This window comes from Microtus pennsylvanicus, chromosome 5 (genome assembly GCF_037038515.1).
Source record: "Microtus pennsylvanicus isolate mMicPen1 chromosome 5, mMicPen1.hap1, whole genome shotgun sequence".
NCBI classification, from domain to species: Eukaryota; Metazoa; Chordata; class Mammalia; order Rodentia; family Cricetidae; genus Microtus; species Microtus pennsylvanicus.
In genome coordinates this window covers 131,360,302-131,384,576 of record NC_134583.1, presented here as the reverse complement: position 1 = coordinate 131,384,576, position 24,275 = coordinate 131,360,302, and the positions used below count along the sequence as shown (strand labels likewise).

At 44.6% G+C, this 24,275-nt stretch overlaps 1 protein-coding gene across 3 annotated transcripts in view; it reads right to left on the bottom strand.

Annotated features, from left to right (window-relative positions):
- The window catches only part of Mxi1 (MAX interactor 1, dimerization protein), a 66,661-nt gene that overhangs the window by 27,334 nt on the left and 15,052 nt on the right, over positions 1-24,275 (bottom strand). The window contains exons 1-3 of one of the 3 annotated variants that reach the window (XM_075974380.1): positions 20,523-20,768; positions 18,996-19,128; positions 4,430-4,459 (exon numbers count right to left, since the gene is read on the bottom strand). In XM_075974380.1, the coding sequence (XP_075830495.1) occupies positions 4,430-4,459; positions 18,996-19,128; positions 20,523-20,595 (236 nt within the window). In that variant the 5' untranslated portion in view covers positions 20,596-20,768. Of the gene's footprint in view, positions 1-4,429; positions 4,460-18,995; positions 19,129-19,833; positions 20,044-20,522; positions 20,769-24,275 lie in introns of those variants that run through there. The other 2 variants (XM_075974378.1, XM_075974377.1) reach the window with 2 other exon arrangements.

Sequence of the window (24,275 nt, the reverse complement as noted above, 5' to 3'; positions counted from 1 at the left end):
GGAGTACACACACACATACACACTGTCAGATCTGTGCACGGGAGGCCCTTGTACCCAGTGAGCCATCTCATCGGCGCACGGGCGGAACTTTGCGTGCCACAATCCGGCTTCTGTAATTCTGTCACACTGACTACTTCCTACGGCGTCACGGCTCAGCACACATTCTTCCTGGTGATACAGCGGTGTCTTTTACTACAGCACACAGCATTTTGACGTCATGATCGAATTTAAACAGGTTTTGCGGTTCTGCATTTACAGGGTTTTCTACTCTCTTCTCTGGCTCACGAAATCACACTACTAATGGGCTTCAGTTTGAAAACACTGTCGGTGCCCCTTTCCAGACATTAACAGGTCCCTAAACTAGATCACGGCATTAGAAGATAAACTTATGAATATCAAACCATGATGACTTTAACCTTAAGGATACAGGATAAAGTTTAAATCATATTTTTCATTTTATGTACCACAATGCCAGGTATTTATTAAGCGTCACTGAAGAGAAAGTTTAATAATAACATAGCCACCATATTAGCCAGGGTCACATTCAGGACTGTTTTATGTTCACATCCAGCCTGTTTCAAATGGTAATTGTGATGGCCAGAATAGCCAGTTTTCAATACTCTATGACCCCCAGTTTCTGTTTCCTTCTGAAATCAGAACAGCCCTGTGAGATGGGGAGCAGAGCAGGTCCTCCATAAGTGTTTACATTATCCTTCCCTCAGGGATGCAGAGGACGTCTTTACGCACGGAGGACACCCATTACCATCCACTGAACTTAATTCTCTTTTATCACAGCCACTGCCCCTCCGCCTAGCGAGGCGTTCTTAGTCCAGTGTCCTCATTTGGCCCTCCCAGCTTTGCCAAAGAGGTAATAAGGGTGAGCCTTGTGTTTCAGCTGAATGGCATCTCCTAAGGTTGAATGGCCTCCCCTGCAGTCAGCACTAAGGTACTTGACCACTAAAGTCCTGCTGAAGTTGTTGAATCTGCAGAAAACATCACCAGTAATCTGAGGTAAGGAAATGAAAACCCAATGAAGTGGCATCCAGACCTGCACTAACAGTCTCTTCTCTGTCAAAGGACCACACTCATATGTAAGCTAACAGACAAGTAAATCCAAATACCTGGATCTCAAAGACTCATGAAGTTTACCGTGAGACAATTCACATGGGTTCCTGAGGAACAGCTTACCATGAGACAATTCACACGGGTTCCCGAGGGACAGTTTACCACGAGACAATTCACACATGTTCCTGAGGGACAGTTTACCACGAGACAATTCACACGGGTTCCCGAGGGACAGTTTACTGTGAGACAATTCACACAGGCTCTTGAGGGACAATTTACCATGAGACAATTCACACAGGTTCCTGAGGTAGAGACAATTCACACGGGTTCCTGAGGAACAATTTACTGAGACAATTCACACAGGTTCCTGAGGGACAGTTTACTGTGAGACAATTCACACGGGCTCCCGAGGAACCATTTACCGTGAGACAATTCACACGGGTTCCCGAGGAACCATTTACCGTGAGACAATTCACACGGGCTCCCGAGGAACCATTTACCGTGAGACAATTCACACGGGCTCCCGAGGAACCATTTACCGTGAGACAATTCACACAGGTTCCGAGGAACCATTTACCGTGAGACAATTCACACGGGTTCCCGAGGAACCATTTACCGTGAGACAATTCACACGGGTTCCCGAGGAACCATTTACCGTGAGACAATTCACACGGGTTCCCGAGGAACAATTTACCGTGAGACAATTCACACGGGTTCCCGAGGAACCATTTACCGTGAGACAATTCACACGGGTTCCGAGGAACCATTTACCGTGAGACAATTCACGGATTCCCGAGGAAAGTGGAGCCACTGAACATGCAAGTGCTGGGCCTGTCAGGGCCTATGTAGAGACGACACGACCAGGGACGTGCTCTGCGTCAGCTCAGCACGCCCTCCTGACTCAGTGATGCCAGGAGGAAACCAGTTCCAGAGATCTCCCCAAGTGTCCGAGCTACTGAAAGCTCCGGAATGAGGGAGCTACAGGTATCTGGAATGGTGGGTCCCTGGCCCCGAGTCTCCACTTTGGGGCTTTCAGACCTAAGACTATGAACCTCAACATTTGTTAGCTATTACCTCTTCGAGGCCAGAACCCAGGCTTCAGCAAGCTCAGGGCTTTAGGAGAACCGCCTGGAATTTCCCTACTGTGTGTTAACATTGTACACCACCTACTCTTACTCCCACTGCACTGGCCTCAGAGAAAACCACCAACTCAGAGAGCTTTAGGTCGAGATTTTAGAGCAAACTAAAAAGAAAACATTTTTTCTGACATATATATATATATATATATATATATATATATATATATATATATATATATATATCACATATGTATATGTATATATAAAGTGGCAAAATTTCAAGAATACAAAATTACTCCAGGAACGCCTTTTCCAGACGAAGACAGGCTGCTTTGCTACTCTGACAGACTCATTCCCTCAGTGAAGAGCGTGTTCTAAGGCCGCTGACCTCAAAAGCCTCAAAATCCACGGTGACCTTTTTTAAATAACAGTGTAAATAAAAACTGTGCCCTGGAAATAACAACTATTAAATAATACTTGGTGGGCGCTAAAAATATCTAAGAATACAGGCTGAGCTTTTAAACGTTCTTGTGCTGTCTTCCCGAGAAACACCCCCACCCCTGTAAATCTTCCTATGTCTTGCTCAGCCACAAGCTGGCAGCCTTCCAGAGGAAAGGCATTAAGTATTCAATTTGATTTTCCTTTTGGCATTGGCATTGCTGCTACCTTACAGTTTTGTTCCTAATGATAAGAAGTCTTTACGGCTGGCTGTGTCTCGGAAAGGTTACTATACCACCTTCCAGTGGTGGCCCAGGGAATGGGGAAAAGAATAAAACAATCAGACAAACAGCAGCATGAAAGGGGGAAATAATCAGAGAAGAAAGAAATGAAGGCTGTCGGTCAGCTTTTGCGAGACGGTCAGCAGAAGACCATGGAACACGCCTTAAGGTCCCAGCCTGAGCCTTCTGCAAAGCCGTCCAGCATCGCAGCAGGACAGAGGACTAGACAACTCGCAGGGGGTTGTTTACACGAGGGGTAAGCCCCACCTTCGCATTTCTATGCTGTGGTGAAGCCAGTGATGATATGCATTAATAAATAAAATTTACTCAATTCTTTCAAAGTCCTTACCCACATCGTTACCAAACACTGTCTTGATGTGTGTTAAAAGCTTTTTGCCAGGTTTCTAATGAGAGCCACATCCATAAGGAGGAAATAATTACAAAATCCACTTGTTTAGCAATATTTAACTCATGGGGCCCAAGCAAGATATAGTCTAATTGTCTTATTGTTTTGTTGCTTTTGTATTATTTATGTATTTGAGTGTTTAGCCTGTATGTATGTATGTGTACCATGTGTGTGCCTGGTACCCAGGGATGTCGGAGGAGGGCGTCAGATCCCCTGAAACTGGAGTAATGAGTGGTTGTGAGAGCCACCACGTGGATGCTGGGAACTGGACCTGGGTCCTCTGTGAGAAAGTAAATTATCTTAACTGCTGAGCTAGCTCTCCAATCCCATTTTGTTTTTGAGACGGGATCTTGCTTGAAGTAGACCAGGTTGTTCTTGAATTTATTACACAGCCCAGGTGAACCTTGAACTCAAGATCCTCCTATGCCTCAGATTCACAGATGCTGGGGTCTTCAGCTGCGTGCTGCCATGCCTGGCACTCCACGCTCTAAGCTTTCGTTTTATTTTACTGCACTGTCACTGATGGAACCCAGTGCCTCGTGCACGTGACCATCGCTCATGCTCACCTGGAACCTCTTGCTCACTCGCTGTCTAACAGAGCCTTTCAAGACCCCCTTCAAATGACAGTTAAGTGACCGTCCATCATCGTACCCAATTCTCTCTCTCACACCCACAAAACTTGAGTTCCTTAAGGACCAAATAAATGGCCTTAAACATCCTTCTCTGTTCTCAGCGAACTCCCCAGTGTGTCCGGCAATGAGGCCACACAGTTCTGATCGGCAAGAATTTGCTGAGTGGATGAATAACCGGGCGAGCAAAGCGCAAAGATCCAATGCACTCAAGTCTGTCACATTATTACCTAATCCAGAAACACAATCCTTTAGCCAGACCATGTTTTAAGCCATGAACCTATCCCAGCTAACTTGTTCTCAGAGACAGAAAGGAAGCCATCCCACAAACTCAAGTTCAAATGAGCTCAGTATCATGCTTACTTCTTAAATCACCTTTTCCAGAAAATATAATATATCACAATCGATAAACTTACACATCTTAAAAATAAAATAACAACTATCCATACACTGTCAACCACTTTCATTTCTCAGGTAAAACAGCAAGTTTACTTTCAAACAAATACAAGCTGCACTTCATCACTGACTCACCGGTTCTTTTCCAACTCATTGTGTGTAGATCTAAAAGAAGAAAAAAAAGAGAGCGTTAGCCAGGCTTGTTAATAAAGCCGCAAGGCACCCTGGGGGATTCATCAACAGTTTACCACAACCAGGGAGTTCAACAACACAGCATTCAGACTTCTATACCTCAACTCAGCTGACCTGAGTCGTTACACTTGCCTCAAATGACTGTTACAAGGGCTAACAAATCTATGCTAAACAGCAAAATATAGTGAGCTAGTTAGCAAGAATCACAATTATGCTACATTAGTTCCCTTAAGTAAGTGTGCTACTACTGTAAAAGCCCAGAATTTAAAACATGACTTTGATAAAAGAGATTTTAAGTTCTTGTTGTTAGGACTAAAACTTTGATCATTTTACGTTGTGTGAGTGCCTGTGTTTCCTGTAGTCCAGGAACCCTCAAACTCACAGTGTAACTGAGAACCTCCCAAGTGCTCGATTACAAGCATGCCCGATTACACCTGGTTTTATGTGGCACTGAGACCAAACCCACACTCTCATGAATGCTAGCAAGCACTCTCCAGCTGAGCTACAACGCCCCATATCACTTTACGTACCCTTGTTAATGTCAAATGCTTTCAAAATAATACCTAACTGACTGTTTTAACTTTATCCCCCCTCCCTATGGATATTTAACAGTAGATTCATAAATCTTAACAGGTATTTTTGTGAGCCTCAAGATCTGTGAGAAATGAGTTCCTGAGTTCAACAGCCAGAGGACTGAGTATGTGTCTGTCTGTCTGTCTACCTTTTGCTTTATTGGCAACTAAAGTTCCACATGATGAAAAAGACTGACACTCATTGCAAAGAGATTATCTTAATAGAAGCACTTCTCCCTCAAAAAAGAAAAAGAAAAAAGAATCTTAGAATATCTCAAGAGTTCAGCCAAATGAGCAGCAAATGTACGTACAATTCAGGCTAAAGAAACCATAAAACCAAACAACCTGGACCTTAAAGCTCAAAGCTTTAAGTCTACCACTCTACGTTTATTCCGTTTAGATTTTTTTCGGTTTGCGTGAAATGCTCAAGCAAAAAAGTGAAAAAGGAAATGGTAGGATATAATTATTTACCCACTACTGATGTTGTATACGTGTGTACATGCGTGGGCACGTGTGCTGTGCTGCACACGGAAGCCAGAGGGCAACTCTGTGGAGTAGGGTTTCTCCGCCCACCTTTATGTGGGTGCCAGGCGTGCAGAGTAGAGATATCTCAGCAATTCCCAAAAGGCTTGGTTGAGAAATTTAACTTCTTAAAAATCCTTCAAAATCAATGGTGAGATTTCCTGTGCCCTCCTAGCAAGGAAAGTTTGGGTTTAGCTGCCTTCCTCTAAAAATAAAACTGATAACAAGTAATAAGAATAAGAGACAATCTCTCTATAAAATTCCACAGTATACCATCAACAGCAACGCTGTATTTATAGAAAAGTAGATGCGAGTTTACCATAACCTTATGCTAACCTATCTGGCAATCCCACTGGTAGCCATAAACACAAAGAATAATCCATTCAGTGATAACCAATGGTGGAATTCCAACACTATACTGAGCCTATTATAAAAAGCTGAGACCAAAGGAGCATAATCGGGCCCACTGCTGTGAACAAAATTAAAACAGCAGGCCCCTTCTGCCTGTCCTGAACACTTATTATTTGTCTTATTAAAAAAAAGAAAGAAAGAAAGAAACGATAAGAACCTGAACCTTTTTACTGAAGTAGGAAACCCATGACACGTCTAGTTACACCACCACAGAATTTAATGTGGTTCCCAAAGAGCAAGAAACAAAGCAATCACAAACATACTAACGACTTCCATCCCGCCTTGGTCTCCCAGTGTTTACTCCTCTTACACATAATATTAAGAGAGCAAATACTGAATGCTCTTTGTGTTCTACACCGACTCAGACTACAAGGAACGAAAGGGTTTCTGGCTGGGGAACGCACACATGTACAGGAGTCACTGTAACTAAAGGTAAACTAAGTTCACAAAGAAAGACACCAACAGTCACAGGAGTGCAAAGACAGTGGTTTACTTCCATATGGGGTTACTGAGAAAACCCTGGAGAAGGCAGCCTTGGATTTGGGGCTTAATTGATGGACATATTTGGTATCAGTCAAGTTTGGAACCTACTTAAAGGGACTGTTTCAACTAGAATTTAGAGGAAAACAAGAGTGGACCAGTCCAAAGGGACACCAGGGAACACCAACGTACACAAGTCACACACACACCCACAGTGTCAGGCAACAAAAGCCTGGCACTCACACTAGCTGTGAAGCCTTGGGAAAAGTTACTTAACCTGGTTCACAGTTTCCTAATTTGTAAAACTTCAAATATCATCATGCCTTGGCCAGCATTTGTCCCACACCAGGTTATAGTGAGAATTAGAGGGAAAAAAACACGCAAAATCACCGGGAACATAGTACGCATTCAGGAAATGTTAGTCCCTTATTGTTTGGAGGCTTGGTAACCCAGCCTGGCCTGAAACTCCTGATCCACCTGCCTTAGCCCCCCAAATACTACAATCACAGACCATACCACCCTGTCTAGGTAACTTTTTTAAAAAGTTTTTACATGTATGAGTGTTTTGCCTATATGTATGTCAGTGTAGCACCCATGTGCCTGGTGCCCTTAGAGGCCAGGAAACGGCATTGGATTCCCAGGCGCTAAAGTTAGACAGTTGTGAGCCGCACATGGGGCTTGACGTTGAGCCTTGGCGCTCCGGAGAAAACAGCCGACACTCTCAACCACTGAACCCTCTCTCTCTCCAGCAACAGTAATTTTTTTTTTTTTTACAAAACTAAAAATATATTACTCTAAACACTGTTAAGCATACTGCGTAAGACAAATTGACAGGTGTTCAGTTACACATGAAATCTGCCTGTAAATAAATAATCCTTACAAGGAAAAGAGAAACTGAAAGACAAGTAACTAAATGACACAAGGATGAACCTCGGATGAGCTGTATGAGATGAAGGTGCCTGATTATACACACCCAGAAAATAGTGCAGATGATGTTAGTAATAATAATGAGTAAATTGATCTACTGCAGACCAACACACTCCCAAACAACCTTTTGCTTCTGTGACAACCTGTGGTCCACCCAAGCCGTCCCAATGTGTCAGGGAATGTTCAATCACAAGTTCTCCACAAGGTTCTGGCGCTCTGAAAAGCCTCTTGGTTAGCTGATGCTCCCCTTCAAATGAGACGCAGCTCTGAGAGCAAATACCAGCCAGCTCTTCCTTTCAGACGGCTCTTCTCTGCTCAATCAACGTCCAAAGACAGAAAAACATCTTTGGTTCAGCACCGAATCACAGGTGACCTTTGCCAATAACATCACTTTAAGAGAGGCCTTCTGTGTGGCCCATACTGGGACAGGTATTTCTATCTCACGCAGGTAGATCCCTGTGTTTCTCTGACTACAACAGAACTCTAACACAAGCTCCTCAGCGTTTATTTAGGGCACAGTCGGTGCAGTGGAAGAGCGGACGAGAAAACTGAACCTGCATAAAATCACTGCCAAGAGAGGAAAAGAACAGCCTCCGTCCCGGCACGGAGACAACATAGCCTGCTTAGTTAGTGAGCCGGCCTTCAATGAGTCCACACTTTCTGTTTCATTTGCTTCTAAACCTTCAACTACCTAATGAATGCTGCTCTTACGCAGTGAATTGAACATTATCTATGAAAACAACTGAGTATCTTCTAATCCATAACTTAAAGTCCATCTCACACACACACACACACCCAGAAAACTGCAGCTATCATAGGGTGACGGGTCTCTGATGCCTATATCCAAAAAGGGTAGACAAGGAGAACTATGGGAATCAGTGGAGCAAAACTTCAAAGTATACTGATTATATTATTACTATTTACTGTTTTATGTACCACACCCAGTTTTTACTTTTTTAAAGAGTATTTTTGTCCATGTTCCCACTTAAAGGCATATATATAATTTTTTTTTGAGAAAAGGGCAGTAAAAGACACTAAAGATGACAAAATTTAAATTTTGTAAACTTTAGCAGGGAACAGTTTCATACTATGTTTTCCCTTAATAACAAAACCTACAACCAGCACAGAAATTAACCCACACTGTGTGATTACCCCTGTCCTGGCCCACCCACTGGCTGGTGGACACTCCAACTGCTCTCTGTGTGATTACCCCTGTGAGGGTCGATTTGGACAGTTAACTCAGTTAACTCAGTTAACTCAAGGCAGAGTCACCTGGAAAAGGAGGGGTCTCTAGCCTAGGCTGGCCTGTGGGCATATCTGTGAGAGGTTTATTAATTGTGTTAACTGAGGCAGGGAGTCCCATCCTGAATGTGGAAGGCACCATTCCTTAGGAAGGTGGTTCTGAACTGTGTAAGCATGGAGAACTGTGCACTAGCATGCAGGCATGAGGTCATTCTGGACTATGACATTCTGGCGTGCAGGCACGCGACCATTCTGCACTACTCCTTGGGGATAGATGCAATGGGGTCAGCTGTCTGAAGCCCTGCAGTGTCTCTCGTGCACTGACAGAGCCTAACTCGGAACTGTGAGCCAGGCTACACCTCGTCTCTCAAGCTGATTCTCGGGGCATTTCATCACAGCAACAAAAACAGAACCGTGACACTGCCTTCGGAGGACAACACACGGGGCAACCTGCAGATGTGAAAGAGATAACCCTGCTGCCAAGTGTGAGGACGGAGGCCTGGCATCCCGGCATGTGGGCAGCCTGGGCCGCAGAGGAAGATCAAACACAGAAACTAAGATTAGCACGTTCAGTGTGATGAGAGTTTCTATACAGGTCATGTGATGGCAGGACTAGCCTGGAAACTCGCGTTTCTTCTTATTATCAAGGCAAACTCACTATGCATGGCCTTACAATCTCTTATTAGAGTCTTCAAAGATTTACTGGATTGGTTCATTAATTAAATGCAGAATGCAAGACAGTCCACGGCTTTATCAAATTTAGCAATTTCAACAGTTACTGGAAAATAAAATAAAGGTTCAAATGGCATCACAAACATCAGCCGTGGACCACTTTCTCGGGCTTCTGATGCAAAGGCAGAACACTGGCACAGAAAGTCTAGGTCTGAGTCTTAATTTTCAGGTGAATTATTACTAAAAAGTCTTTGCTAATCTTGGAGAAACAAGTCCAGGGCCTTTACTTCCCCCTCTAGTTCTACCTAGGATGTTGCATGAAATACAATCCAAATACAATCCTTATGTCAGAACAAACTGAAGAAAACAATTACCCTTTATACAGTTTTCTGAGATCGGAATGAGATGATAACATGTTATGGACTTTATAAATGCACAGCTAGCATATTACACGCAGGTGATAATTATTACTATTTTTATAAGATGGAGCCTACCTTTTTCCCCCTTTTTATTTCTGAGATGGGGTCTCACTACATAAACAAAGCTGGCCTAAAATTCACAATCCTCCTGCTTCAGTCTTCCAGGTGCTGGGAATACGGGCATGCACCTCTGTACCCACAGAAATGCACCCTTTGACACAGTTTTAAGTCTCCATGTTTACAATACAAGGTACAGGCAGCATAATTCAGCCCTTGAGTCACTTGGAAGGACAAGAAAACACCTCAGACTATTTGAATGTCATCAAAAGACAACTAACTGGTTTAATATTCTACACACGAAACAAAACTACAATAACTACAACAACAAACCTACAATAACTTAAGATGTCACAGATAAGCAAACATGAGAAAAATGTTTGCACAATAGGACTTTGTCACCATGAAGAGAAATGGATGCAACTGTAGGTATCTTTATTAACTGAACTAAGTCAGTTTCAGAAAAAGATGTTTTTCTTTGTGTAGTTTCTAGACATTGTATATATATACACACACACACAATCATCATGTCTGACAGGAGTAGAGTCAAACTGTGTAGGACAACAAAGCACATTAATGGTGGGGGGACAAGGGAAAGTGGGCAGGTACAGGGAACGGTACACGACACACACCATATCCTTTATTAGAGAAAGTCTTTTATATGTTCAGGGTAAGTAAGAGCAAGGTTATGTATGTTCAGAGCCATGAAGCTCTCCCTCAGGGATCAGCTAACCAGGCCCTCTGTTACATACCTCACTGGGTTCTGTGTTTCCGAGAAGCTCACCATCCTGGAATTTGCTCTGTAAATCAGGCTGGCCCCGAACTCAAGAGAATAGCCTCTCTCTATCTTCCAAGTGCTGCGACTAAAGGCATAGGCCACCACTGTTTGGCACTGTGCCAACATTTTTAACTGTAGATATGCTGGCTAATATGTCCGCCCCCAACTTGACAGACTGGGGTCGTCTGGGAAGAGGAAACCTCCACTGGCCTGCAGGCAGGTCAATAGAGAATTTTCCCAATCCGTGACTGATGAGGGAGGGCCCAGGCCACTGTAAGCTGTGCCAGTCCTGGGCAGCCCATCCAGGGTTGTCTAGAAAAGGGAGCTGAGCAAACCAGCAAGCAGCACTTCTCCATGGTCTCTGCTTCAGCTCCTGCCTCCAGGTTCCTGCCCTGACATCCCCTGATCATGGACTATAACTTGTAAGTCAAATAAACCCTTTCCTTTCCACATTGCTTTTGGTCATGATTAACAACAGAAAGCAGAGAAGGACAATAGAAAGTCAAAATAAAAAATATACATAACCAAGAAATAATGGGGGGGGAGACCTATAACGCATGCTTAAATTACATTAGCTCTACAACAAACTAAAAATAGTATCTGGAAATACAGTTTTTTAGTCATACTATCAAATCTTTTTGGTTGGATTAATATTTGGAAAATTATCCTCACTAGAAAAAAAATGATAAGAAGTGTATCAAAAATGAAGATCATGCTGTCTCATTTCTAAGAAGAAATCAAGGTAAGAAAGCTTTTCTTCAGATCGCAGTCCATGCTATCAGGCTGCAACTATGAACACGTCTTCAAACTCAGCTTGGTATTAAAAAAGTTTTAATATTCATATATGCATACAGTATGTTCTGATCAAATCCACCTCCATCACCTCCCTCCAATTTCACTGTTATCCCCTAACAACTCTGTGTGCTTTGATTGTTTAGATTTTATGTTCACTAAATCCATTTATTGCCACATGTATGTGCACAGGTATCTACTGGTGTGTCAGTAGCCCCTCAGAGCCAGAATCCCTGAAGAAAACTGCCATCCTGCCACAGCAGTATCAACTGCCAGTACCTCCTCAGAGAGGGGTGGGACTTCCTGATCCCCCCTTCATCCTCGCTGGGATTTTGGCAGGCTTGATCCTGTGCAGGTCTTCTGCATGCAGTCCCAGCCCGTAAGAGTTCACATGCTATTTTCCTGCAGGCGTCTACTAGCTCTGCCACTTAAAATCTTTATTCCTGCCTTCTGTGATGGTTCCTGAGCCTCGCGAGGAAGCAATGTGACACAGACATTTAGAGCTGAGTGCTCCGCCTCTTTATTCTCCGGGTACCAGCCAGGGCAGGTTTCTGTATTAATCACCAACTACTATAAAACAAAGCATCTTCGATGAGGGTTGAAAGATGAATGAATTAATCTTACAAGCTGGTTTAATATGATGTCCACTTGGCAGAGTAATAGTCCTAGGTTCTCTCTTTGGGTCTATGACCTACCCAGCCACATAGGACAGTACCAGGCATACGCTCCATCTTGTGGAGTGGGCTTTAATCTCCAGGCGAAAAAAGTGACTGGTTACTTCAGTAACATCTGTGCCTCCACTATACGGGCGGGCATCTTGTATTAGGCCGGCATTATCGCAGCTCACAAGATTCACTGCAAGTAACCTTTCTCCCCGGGTAGCTAGCATGTATTGAACCTTGTAGCTCCATGAAAGCTAACTAGTCGAGAAGATGCTTTTAGGGCCGTACCTGCTTGATCTCTTCATGTCCTATGTCTCAAGTTTGTGATGTTTTCAGCTCTAAGTTCTGAAGAGTAACCAAGAGCAATGGAAGAGCTTGTAATGCTGGGGACCTATGGACCTCATGACCAACAACTCAAAGAGTTACCTAAATCCGGCACTCGGCTTTATCTGTTATCGTAATGTCTGGGGGAGGCACTGTCCCCATTATTAACCTTAATTACTATCTGTGCCATAGCTAATCACTTACAGCATCTTGTGGCCACATGTATTTAAAGGAGAGAACTGTAACAGATAAAACCAAGGATTACCTTAAGACGTAAGGAGTTCCACATCATGTGTCTACTGACATATAAAAAATCTTTCAAGTCTTCGAAACCTAAGAGCAAGCCTGGGCTTCAATGAAGCCCCGAATGGAAATCTGAGTTCGTTTAGTGTGAGACACATAATTCTTGAGAATTTTTCCTTTAACTCAGTTTTGGTGGAAGACAGTACCACAAAACATCTTTCAAAGGACCTGTTTGTTCCTCACCATGCAGGAAGTACTAAAGAATGCTGTCAGCATCATGAAGAATTTAACTGCTAATAGTCTGCAATTTTGCTCTACAAGTTTTCTACAGCACTAAGACCCAGAAACTGTTTTTAATATGAAAAATATAAAAACTGGAAAAGGAATTTCATAAAAATGAGTCTCCACACAATTCTCCAAACATCAGAAACATTCTTAAAGATAAACCACTCAAGTTACTACCACTGAGAAAAATCCTCTGTGACTATCCTTTAAAAATAAGTGCTGGTCCGCAGGGTGGATCAAAACAGTTTAACTCCAGTTCCAAGGAATCCGACATCCTCATCTGGCTTCCATGACACTGCACACATGTGATTCAGAGATATACATGGAGATAAAACACCTACATTTAAAAAACACACACTAAAGAATTTAAAAAAAAAAAAGGTACCAGGCCTTTAATCCCAGCACTGAGGAGGTAGAGGCAGGTGGATCTCTGTGACTTGGAGGTCAGCCTGGTCTACAGAGTTTCAGGTTAGCTAGGGCTACTTAATGAGACCCCCATCTCCAAAAAACAAAACAAACAGAAAAAGGCATCCTACTTTGTCAAAAATTACAAACTCTTGAAGACAATCAAAAGGGAATAAAGGTGAAAATAGAAAATACAATCATTCCTTATAAGTTAAGACAAACAAAGAACATCTTTGTGTTTAAAGAATGTTAAACCAAACCCTATAAGCACAAGAAAACCTGACGGGTTTTGTAAAATCTTCCTTTATCTTAGCAGGGGCAGCTGGAACACTACTGGTGCTTCCGCATTCTCGAATATCCACGTGGTAATAAAGAGATCACACACCGACTCAAAGTTCAAGCCTGAACTGGCTGATGACTTCTTCCCAGCTCACCCCAAGTCAGTGACAAGGCAAGGACCACGTGTGTGTCACAGGTTCACATCCGCGCTGCATGCCAGCATTGACAGTTCTTCTGATGACATTTTCATGACATGGGATGACAGCGAGTGCTCTCTAAAATGAAATGTAACACTCTGCAGTCTACAGTAACACACTTGTTTTAGAAGAACGGTACACTTGTCTCAAATGGGAAGACTTTCAATCCTCACCTACTACACGCTGTTTACCTTTCTAAATGTATTACCCTTAACATTTCTGACAACACAATCGTACAAGAATTTGCCGAGCAGGCGTTGCATTCTCTTAGATTGTTTTTCCTTCCAGTCTAATATGGTACCTGGCACGAGAAACACTCCGTTCCCTTATAAGCTGTCCCCCTGGAGTGTGACAATCTTCCATACTTTGAGTAACACCTACTACGTGCTGCCAGGTAGTAGAGATAAATGTCACAACAAAAGCCAGCCAAATAGTGCACACCTATAATCTCAGAAGCACGTGGGAGGTGAGACATCTTGCCTTCTATGAGACCCTAGTTCACCCACAGAAGGAAAAAGAAAACAGCAGAAGACACTCAGACCTTGTCCTTATGAAATGTCTTAGCCCAACCAGTGGGCCACAAATATCAGGAACAAGTAGATGAGGTATTTCTACAGTACAATATCAGGAACAAGTAGATGAGGTATTTCTACAGTACAGTATCAGGAACAAGTAGATGACGGTATTTCTACAGTACAGTGGGCATTATAAAAGAAAAGCAGCGGTGGCATGGAATATGTAAAGATCTCATCTACTGCCAAGCATGCTGGCCCACGCCTGTAACCTCAGCACTCGGGAGACGGAGGCGGGGGAATCAGGAGTTCAAAGACAGCCTGGGCCTCAAAGCAAGCTTGATACCACCTTACACAACACGAAACCCTGTCTGAAGGAGACCTGATCTACTGCAGCAGATTAAGAATAGCTTCCCGGAGGAAGTTATGACTACACTGAAGATAATTTGGCAAGGAGGGAGGAAAAATGATTGCCAACACGGAACAGAACACTTCTACTTCCTTGGAATAGAAGGAAACATGGTATGTGAAAGGCACTGAAAGAAAGCCAGCCCATGTAATTCATGAGAATGATAGTTCCAAGTGCACCAGACCAGGGAGGGGGTTACCACTTGTTGGGGGGCAGACGATGGCTGTATTTTGTTTGTGCTCTAACATATAAAGCCTACCTGAAGACCAGAGGGCAGAGCGAGCCACTACTTAACCACAGAGGTCTGGAGGTCTGTACAGACAGAAAGGAAGTGATATGGCTGGGTGGAGAAAGGAATATAAGGCAGGAGGAGACAGGAGCTTGGTCCTTTTTTCAGCTGAGGAATTAGCAGGGTAAGAGCTGGCTGTGGCTTGCTCCTTTGTCTCTCTGATCTTTCGGCACTTACCCCGATATCTGGCTCCGGGTTTTTATTATTAAGACCAATTAGAACTTGTGCAACAAGTTCTAGTAAAGTCAAGAGAAAAGACAATGTATTTAAGAAATACTTAAGAATAAGTCAGTATGACACCTAAGCCATGGCTCATTTAGCAGAGCTTTAAAAATGACAATTCTTGAGATTTTTCTCAGTTGTAAGACCAAACAGCCATGCTGAGATTCTGAGCTTTGTTGTTCCCATGTAGACATCGATTGCAACAAGTTTCCCTAACAGCAATTAAGTAACATCTTAGTAAGTTCAATTTTAGGACATGAGCCAAAAAGGTATGACCAAGATTACAGCAAAATCAAGGATGTATTTAAAAAATAATTATATATTATAGGTCCTACCTCCCAACTGCCAGATAAAATTTCTAGCATTTGCAAGGTACATATTTATAATATCACATTATATAATTCATTTTCTCGCCTTTGTACTTCTGTAAAAATATGATTTCAAGACTTATGGGGAAGGGGAAGAGAAAATTTATGCCATGAGTCAAATAACTCCAAACATAAATTTACAGAGTAACATTCTGTATCAGGAACATTACAGTATACCTGAGAACATTAGGGGGAAAGGCAGTCACTGTATCTCTAAGATGCTACAATATCAGAAAACAATATTGCTTCAAGACAGACAGTGTGGAAACACTGGTAACATAAGGCATCAGTGCTGGGCTGGGGGTACAGCTCGGTGGCAGGGTACTTGGCTAGCAGGCGCAAGCGAAGGGTTCATTCCCCAGGGACAAACATGATAAAAAAGGAACAACTTCTACACAGATGACTGAACAGGAAACAGTGTCATATACACTCTGGTCTCTCACTCGAGGGGATAAACAGGAATTTCAATACATCATCTTTGTTTTATAGAACCAGTATAAATAAGAATCTATTCATGCTCATAGTAAGCCTGAAGATGACAGGAAGCTTACAGTGACCGTCATAAACAGACCAAGCCCAAAATACCTGCTATTAGAAATTTATATTTAGCTCCCCTATTTCCATGGACCAGAAAATTTATACAAATGACTAATAAATAATTCCTGGCGTTTTGCTTTAATAAACTAGTTCTCTATCACAGACCTTCACCTAACATGCATAGGCCTGGACCTACCTTAAGATAATATATTATCAATTTCTAAATCCTGTCTCGAAAAATACAAAACAAAAAAATCAATTTCTTTTTCTTGTTTGCTTGTTATTTATGTTCCCATGAAAAAAATGTATTTCTCACAGGGCAGTGATGGCACACACCTTTAATGCCAGCACTCAGAAGACAAAAGCAAGCAGATCTCTCTGAGTTTGAGGCCAGCCTGTTCTACAAAATGAGTTCCAGGGCAGCCAGGGCTACATAGAGAAACCCTGTAGTGAAAAACCAAAAAACAAAACACATACACACAACAAAACAAACAAACAAAAAAACCTGGTTTGAAGTGGTACAGGGTAAATATATTTTTCCTTGAACATTACCAGAACCCTGAAATGCCTATAGTTTTACAATGTATCTGACATGTTATGCTAAGACACAATAATTAACACTGTGGCTTCATATATAAGAATCCTGCCAGGCGGTGGTGGCGCACACCTTTAATCCCAGCACTCAGGAGACAGAGACAGGCAGATCTCTGTGAATTTGAGGCTAGCCTGGTCTACAGAGTGAATTCCAGAACAGATTCCAAAGCTATAGAGAAACCTTGACTCGAAAAACCAAAAAAGAAAGAAAAAAAGAAAGAAAAAATCCTAGTAACAGGAGCATGAATGAAAATCTTAGTCAAACCCAAGGTTAGCCCAATGTTCAGTGTAAAAAATAAGGGACCAAAACCTTCAAATTAAAAAACTGCAATTAGTAAAGTCTAGAACTGCGTGTCTTATGAATGTCTCTACTGCCCATGAACTGTTAGTAAAAACGCCACACGTGTAATGATAAGGTGATCCATGTAATTACCAACAGTAACCAGGTTCTGAAACTGTCAATCAAAACTGAGGGGAGAAGAACCTGGTGAGTATCTAATACACCTTATTTTACAGATGAAAACAGTAAGGGCTGGAAGAGATGTGCAATGAAGTCAAAGATCTGACTTCTAGAGGACAGAATCCAAACACTTCTAACAAGACAGAACCCAGGCCCAGTTTCCTAAATGGCACTCTTCCCATAAATGTCCAAAAAAAAAAAAAATCCTCTTACTTTTCCTTTAAATCTTGTGGTGGTCTGAATGAGAATGGCCCCCAAAGGCACAAATATTCAAATGCTTGGTCCCAGTTGGGAAGGGGTAAGAGATGTGGCTTTAGTGGAGGAGGTGTGTCACTGGGGGCAGGGCTCTCAAAAGCCCCTACCATCCTAGTCAGGCACTCTGTCTAAATGCCTGCCTGTCTCTCTCTCTGCCTTGATGCAAGCTCTCAGCTTGCCTGCCTGCTACCACGCTCCGCACCACGATGGTCACAGACTCACCCTCTGAAACAGTAAGAGAGAACCCAATAAACTCTTCTGTAAGTTGCCTTGGTTGTGGTGTTTGTCACAGGAATAGAAAAGTAACTGACAAATCTACACATGGATTAAAAGACACATTCCTGAATACATCTCAATTCCTAACAGTGTAACCAAAAAAAATTACAAAGACAATCAAATACGTGTTCTAAACATTTATCATTATATATTTAACACACATACGTGCATATATCATGAACATATCATACCACAAGAGATCATCTAGACTCATAAATATTTAGAGCCAAATAATAATAGCCATATTAGACATAAGGCTATTTTTATAGTTAAGAAAATTAATTTTAAAAATATCAGTCTTGAGAGAACATGCTGCTCTAAAGGTGTGAACAGAGGGAGGGAAATAAATTCAGCTTTGTCTCAAGGATGTCAAAATGCAGGGACCTGCAACTGTTATCTACAGAAACCTAGGGTTTTCTGCCTTTTAGCTTCTTTTAGCTTCGATGTTACTGTGTCACGTCCTCACCCAAACCACCTGGCTGGAGCTCCCCAGAGCCTCAGGGACCTGTAGGGATCCAACCCCAGCCAAATGCATCATTCTTTCTATTCTCTAGACAATGTTTACAGGACGAGAAAGGTTTCTTTTAACTTCCCTCTTAGCAATGGAAAAATACCCTTCTCTTAAGAAAGGTTTCTTAAAAACTGCATATCAACACAAATCCTTGGGATTTACTGGCTCTCTAAAGAGTCAGCCAGACGCTAACCAAAAAGGGGAATTCACTTATGTCTCAGCTCCTGTAGACAAGAATGTTCTGGGGGGGAAAAAAATCCATCCTAGGACAGGAATCTTTAAATCCTCCTTCCCAACCAGTTTCCATGAAAGAAGACTCAAATGTTGCACTGCATGGTCTTCCCCCACCCCTTATCTACCGGACCAGGCCCATTAACATATCTAAGTATTTTATTTCTTTAACAAAGCCTTGACTCTCTTTTCTATCTCGCCAGGGCTATTTCTGACTTTTAAGAATTCTTCTTGGGCTATCATAAACTTGGAAAGAAAAATGAAAACTGGTCCAACATCACTCTTAGCAGGTAGCTACAAGCAGGGGCACAGCCTACAAGTCTCAATTCACTGTCCTCTAGGCTGAAGATGGGGACACTGTAACCACACCAGCAAGGACATTTTAATTGCCTTCTTAAGATTCTCCTGCATTTTCTTCCATACAAAGCCAGGGTATGGTTTCTGCATTTCACTTTTATAGAGCAATCCCCATTAGGGGGTGGTGTTCTGGAGTTGGTATCAGAGGGAAAGCGGTCAACAGTGCTTGTCCTGGAGTCTGGCTCCTTCACTCTCGTTCCCTAGCCTCCCCAAACCGCTACCTGTTGGCAGTGCTGGTAGTGCTGCTCCCATTGCTGTGTTTCTGTGCCCGGCTCAACCTCCGTGGGGGCTTTGAATGCTGTAGCCGGGGGCTCGGCATGGAGGGGAACGATGAGGCGTAGCCATGTTCACACTCTAAAAACAGCAAAGAAAGAAAGGTATAAGAAGAATACAGACAGCCAAATCCATGGATCTATAAATTCAAGGTCCTGTAACAACACTTTTTTTTTTGAAAGTAAAAAAAGTAAAATGTTTCTACTCTTTCTGATTAGAAGATCAAATCCCAGTGTTTATCTGTACATTCCTTTAATCCCTGGAGGCCCAGACAAGAAGATCCTGAGTCCCAAGGCCAGCCTGAGTTAAGACAAGAGCCTACCCTAAGGAACAAATTCATTGTCTGGACATCAATCTGGAAGCACACGCAGACCAACCCGCTGCCAAGAGATACCAATACAGCTTCTAAAGCAAATTCCCCCCTCGTCTCTAAAACCTTTCCATCCAAGAATTCTTTTTAAAAGGAGGGATCTCATTTTTTATGTGTATATAAGTGTGCAGGAGTCCATGTATGTGTACCATATGTAATGTTCTCTGGAAGCCCGCAGAAACGGTGCATCTCCTGGAACTGAAGCCACAGGCCATTGAGGGTGGCCCTACCTGAGTGCTGGGAACTGAACCTGAGTCTCCATTACAGCAACAAGGACTCTTAGCTGCTGAGCCATCTCTTCAGCACCAAGGATTCTTTTTAAAAGTCCCAGTTTCAAACACCAGTTACCCATACAACCCCAAAAGATTTCACTTGCCTTTTAACAAACAAAAAATCCCTTCGCTTGACTCTCTCACCTCTTCACTTCCTCTGCAGGCTCCACATTTTTGCGTACCTCAACTCTTTCGATCACCAAGTCTTACGAAGGCCTCCCTCTCTCCTGACGACAGCAATGCTGCTCTTCACGCCCCAATACCCCAGTTTCTCTATTTTCCCTCCGGTCTCCACCTCACTGCACGTCCGTCCCTCCCGCAGCCCAGCCGCTCTTCTGGGGACATTTTCCGCCCGGGGCAGGCACAGGCCCCGCCTCCCGCACCTCCTGCATCCACACCTCCCCAGCTCCCACCCACTGGTCTCAAGTTACCAGAGCTCAGGTCCAGCGCCCTCCGCCCTCTCCCCGGATCCTCCCCTGTAGCCCCCCTCCCCTCGCCCAAGCTCCGGCTCACGCCGCAGGCACGCACGCGCACCTGCCGGCCCTCGCTCGCTCGTGTCTCCCACGCCTCCACTCGGGAACTCACCTGCACGCCTGAGCAAACCCTCTTCCCAGCGCGCCCACCTCTCCACCCGCGCTCGTGGACTTCCGCGCGCGCGCGCACCACGCACGCGTGCACACTCCTTACCACACGCGCGTGCCCCTCTCCCCGCGCGCGGGCGCGTACCTTCCCTCACCGGTGCACGCACTTCCACACACGCGCGCACCACCTCCCCTCACCAGCCGCGCAGCACTCCCCGCGCGGGGCCCGAAGCGACGGCGCCCAGCCGTTACCTCGCTCCCTGCGCTCCAAAAACTCGGCGGCCTCCAGCAGGCGCTGCACGTTGATCATTCGCACCCGCTCCATGGGCTCCGCGCTCCCGCCCCCCGCCGACAGGAGGCGCCACAGACGGCTACAGTCCCACGACGCTCCGGGACATGTGCGGCGGGCGGGCGGGCCAGCTCGGCCCCGGCTCGGCGCGCTCTCCGCCGCCCCAGCCGTGCCCGCCGCGCCCGCCGCGCAGCCTGCAGCCCGCGCGCGGTTTGTTTACTTCTCCGCGCGAGCACGGGGGAGGGACCAGAGCAGCGGCGAGCACCACCCCCGCCCGCCCCTTCCGATGCCTCCTGGGAAATGTAGTCCAGCCCCCGCCACTGCACGTCAGGAGTCTAGGGACACGGGCCGCCTTAGTGCGCCTGCGCCTGGAGGACTCCGCGATGGCCTCTGGGAGATGTAGTCTCTCTTTGGCTTTCGTTTTCTCGTTCAAGAATGGACAGATTAAACTTATACGACTTTGCTTCTGAGGAAAAGAGTTGGTTGAGCTTTGGGCCTGCTCCCAAGGAGACTCATTTCTTAGCTGGTGCTCAAGGCCTAGAGCATCCATTTTTTAACTGAATCTGTCCTCTATCTACTGCTTACTCGTGGCACTTAGTGCCTCGGTTTCCTCACTCACTCGCTGTTAAGCGAAATAGCATATCTGCAAAGGCTGCGTCACATATACACTTGAGAAGCAAAAATTGCTGTTCAGAAACATGAGATCATTTAATGAGAGCCAGAGAGGACGTCCATGCGGTCCTCCCCCTCCGCTGCGACACTGACGAAAAGGTTTTCTAATCTCTTTTCTTTGTGGACTGGATTCTTACTCGGTGTCTCATTAATGTTTTTAAGACAGAAACCTATTCTGATGCTACAAGGAAAGGACATAAAGATTTAGTATTGGAACCGAAGCTCTGGCTGGACTCCTCAAGCTTCCTTTTCCCCCTATATCAAATGGGTTTAAAGTCTTCCAACTATCCACGGTGTTGAGGTCAAAAGCGTGCCTGGCACTGACTTCATGTATATAGTACTGAGAGAAACAGACATGGAGTTTGTTCCCAGGAAACATACATATTTAGTAAGCTTCCTTGTGAAGTCTAAATGGAATAATTCCATCACTAGGTGCATTCTAGGCACCCAGTGAACAGAAACTAGAACAATGGCTGCTCCTTCCATGGTCTCCTCTTTTAAGGAAACTGACAACAGGGACTTGAACAAGCAAGGAGAGCCGGCCTGGTGGCACACAGCTTTAATCCCAGCACTCAAGAGGTCATCCTGATCTACAGAGTGAGTTCCAGGACAGCCAGGGCTACACAGAGAATCCCTGTCTCAAAAAACCAAAGAGAAAAACAAAAAGCAGGGGGCACACTGAAAAGCAGCCACTAGCTGCTCTTAACCACTACCCTCTTCTCCAAGCCCTTCGTCTAAGAGATGTCTCAGCCTTGACATTATTGATGCTTTGGATCTGATGGTTCCTCCTGGAAGCCGGGATCTGTTCCCTGCATTGTTGGATACCCGGAGCATACATAGGCTCTACCCACTAGATGCCAGTAGCACACCACCACCCCTTGACAACCAAAAATGCCTCCAGATACTGCCACATGTCCCCTGAGACAAAACCATGCCAGCTGAGAACTCTCCAGGGGAGAGGGAAAAAAGACAAGATGGCGGAAGTGCTACACACTCTAGGAGCAAGCTGGAGTCACTCCGACTTTGTTCTCCTGCTCCTCTTGGTAAGGAGACACTGCGCCCTTCCTTGTGGTCCTGTTACTGCTACTGCAGAAGATACATCTTGGGAGGGGTCGTTTACCCTCTCAAAAACATCATGGCTTCGTGCTGCATTTTAATGCCCTCTCTCCTCTGCTTGGTGTTTCTCCCTCCCTCTTCCTCCTTTTCCCTCTCTGCTTCCTTCCCCTCCTCCTTCTTCTTCATGAGTGGTATCCCCAGTGAGGTCACAGGTCCTTTTAAATATTACACTTGTCACAGCATTTAAGAAATAGATGTTCATCAATTTCAGTGAGACCCAAAAGGAGCAGGTGTTCTCAAGCCACAGTGGGGCAGGGGGACTTTTCTAGACTTTAAAGAAGGTCTGTGCTTTTCCAGCTGTGGGATAGATCATATGGGTTTTCCCATTGCACACTGGTAACAGCTGCCCTTCATCCCCAGCCAAGGGCATTACTGGATAGAGGTAGGAAGAAATTCTGTGCATGTGTGCGTGTGTGCGGCGCGTGTCTATAGTTGGAGGCCTGCCTAGTCTCCATAGTGAGTTCCACAACAGCCAAGAGAGAACCTGTCTCAAAAAAACAAGTATCACTCATTCAGAACACCTATTAGTTGAAAATAAAGAAAAATATAAGGTTAAGGGCCAGGTGTGGCGGTGCACGCCTTTAGTTCTAGCACACTCGGGAGGCAGAGGCAGATAGATCTCTGTGAGTCCGAGACTAGCCTGGTCTACATAGTGAGTTAGTGAGTTCCTGGCCAACAAGGGTTATATTGTGAAACCATGTGGGGTACGGGGGACAGAGAAAAGAAAGATTATGGGCTTAAAAGTTCACTTTTACCACTTGCAGAACCCCTTTAAGTTTTCAACTCTAAATTCCAAGGCCTGGGAATTTAAGTCACTTTGATAGCAAGAGATGGTGTACTGTGCCCAGTGACGGGAAAGCCTGTGTAGCATGCAATCAAGAAATACAGTAAAACCTGAAAATGTCCACAGATTGAAAATGGCTTTGATTCCATAGGGTAATTCTAAAGCCAAGGGAAGACTAGTGGGAAAAGGCTGGATATATGTCACAGTTGATACCACATGAACTAGCCTAGAGCACCGGCTATGAGGCTGAGGAAGGGGTGGAAAGCCACACAAGAGTCACCAAAGGCAAAGGAGCCCTGGCAACGGCGTCAGTGGGCTGACACGTGTACAGAAATCTCCAGCCTTTTCCAGGCACAATTAAAGAGACTGCAATCCGCACACCCCCCTCAGCTTAGCCAGGGGGAGCCCAGAGGCAGCCGCGGTGTTGCTTTTGTTCAGATGCAGCCAATTTGCACTACAAACATGGTTGGGAAAACAGGAAGACAGGGGCTGCTTTTTTTTTTTTTTTTGATTTTTGATTTTTGGTGACAGGATTTGGAGCTTTGGAGCCTGTCCTGGAACTAGCTCTTGTAGACCAGGCTGGCCTCGAACTCACAGAGCTCTGCCATCCTCTTATCTCTGTCTCTCTTCCTCTTGATTTGAAAATAGCAAAAGTCCCCCAGCTCTACCACAATTGAGAGTGGACGGGCTCAGTCTGCTTCAGAAGAAGCAGGCCTAGTTCTTCACTCTTAGGGCCTTTCCTGCTCCTCCACTCCCCGGGGACAGTTTGGTAGATGTCAGTTCCCAAGGGATATATTGCAAACTCACACATGGAGGCTGATTAGCATATAGTCTCGGCAGACAGTTGAGATGGAAAAAGGAGGAAAATTCCGGGGAGTTCAGTTACAAGTCTGTAGTCATTGTTGTTGGGGACACTGGCGTTGTTCGGTTTGGAATCTGCACAGTGTTTGCCGTGTAGGCACAGTTTGCAGCAATTATCGGTAAGGCTGTCAGATAACCAAGGTTCGGACAGGGGAGCATGAATCCCGGGGTCCTAGAAATCAACTACATGGACAGTTACCCATTTTTGCACACACACCAACACACCCACTCCCACATGACGGCAGCAGCCTCCTCTCCCTCCAGGGTCCAGAAACGTGAAGTG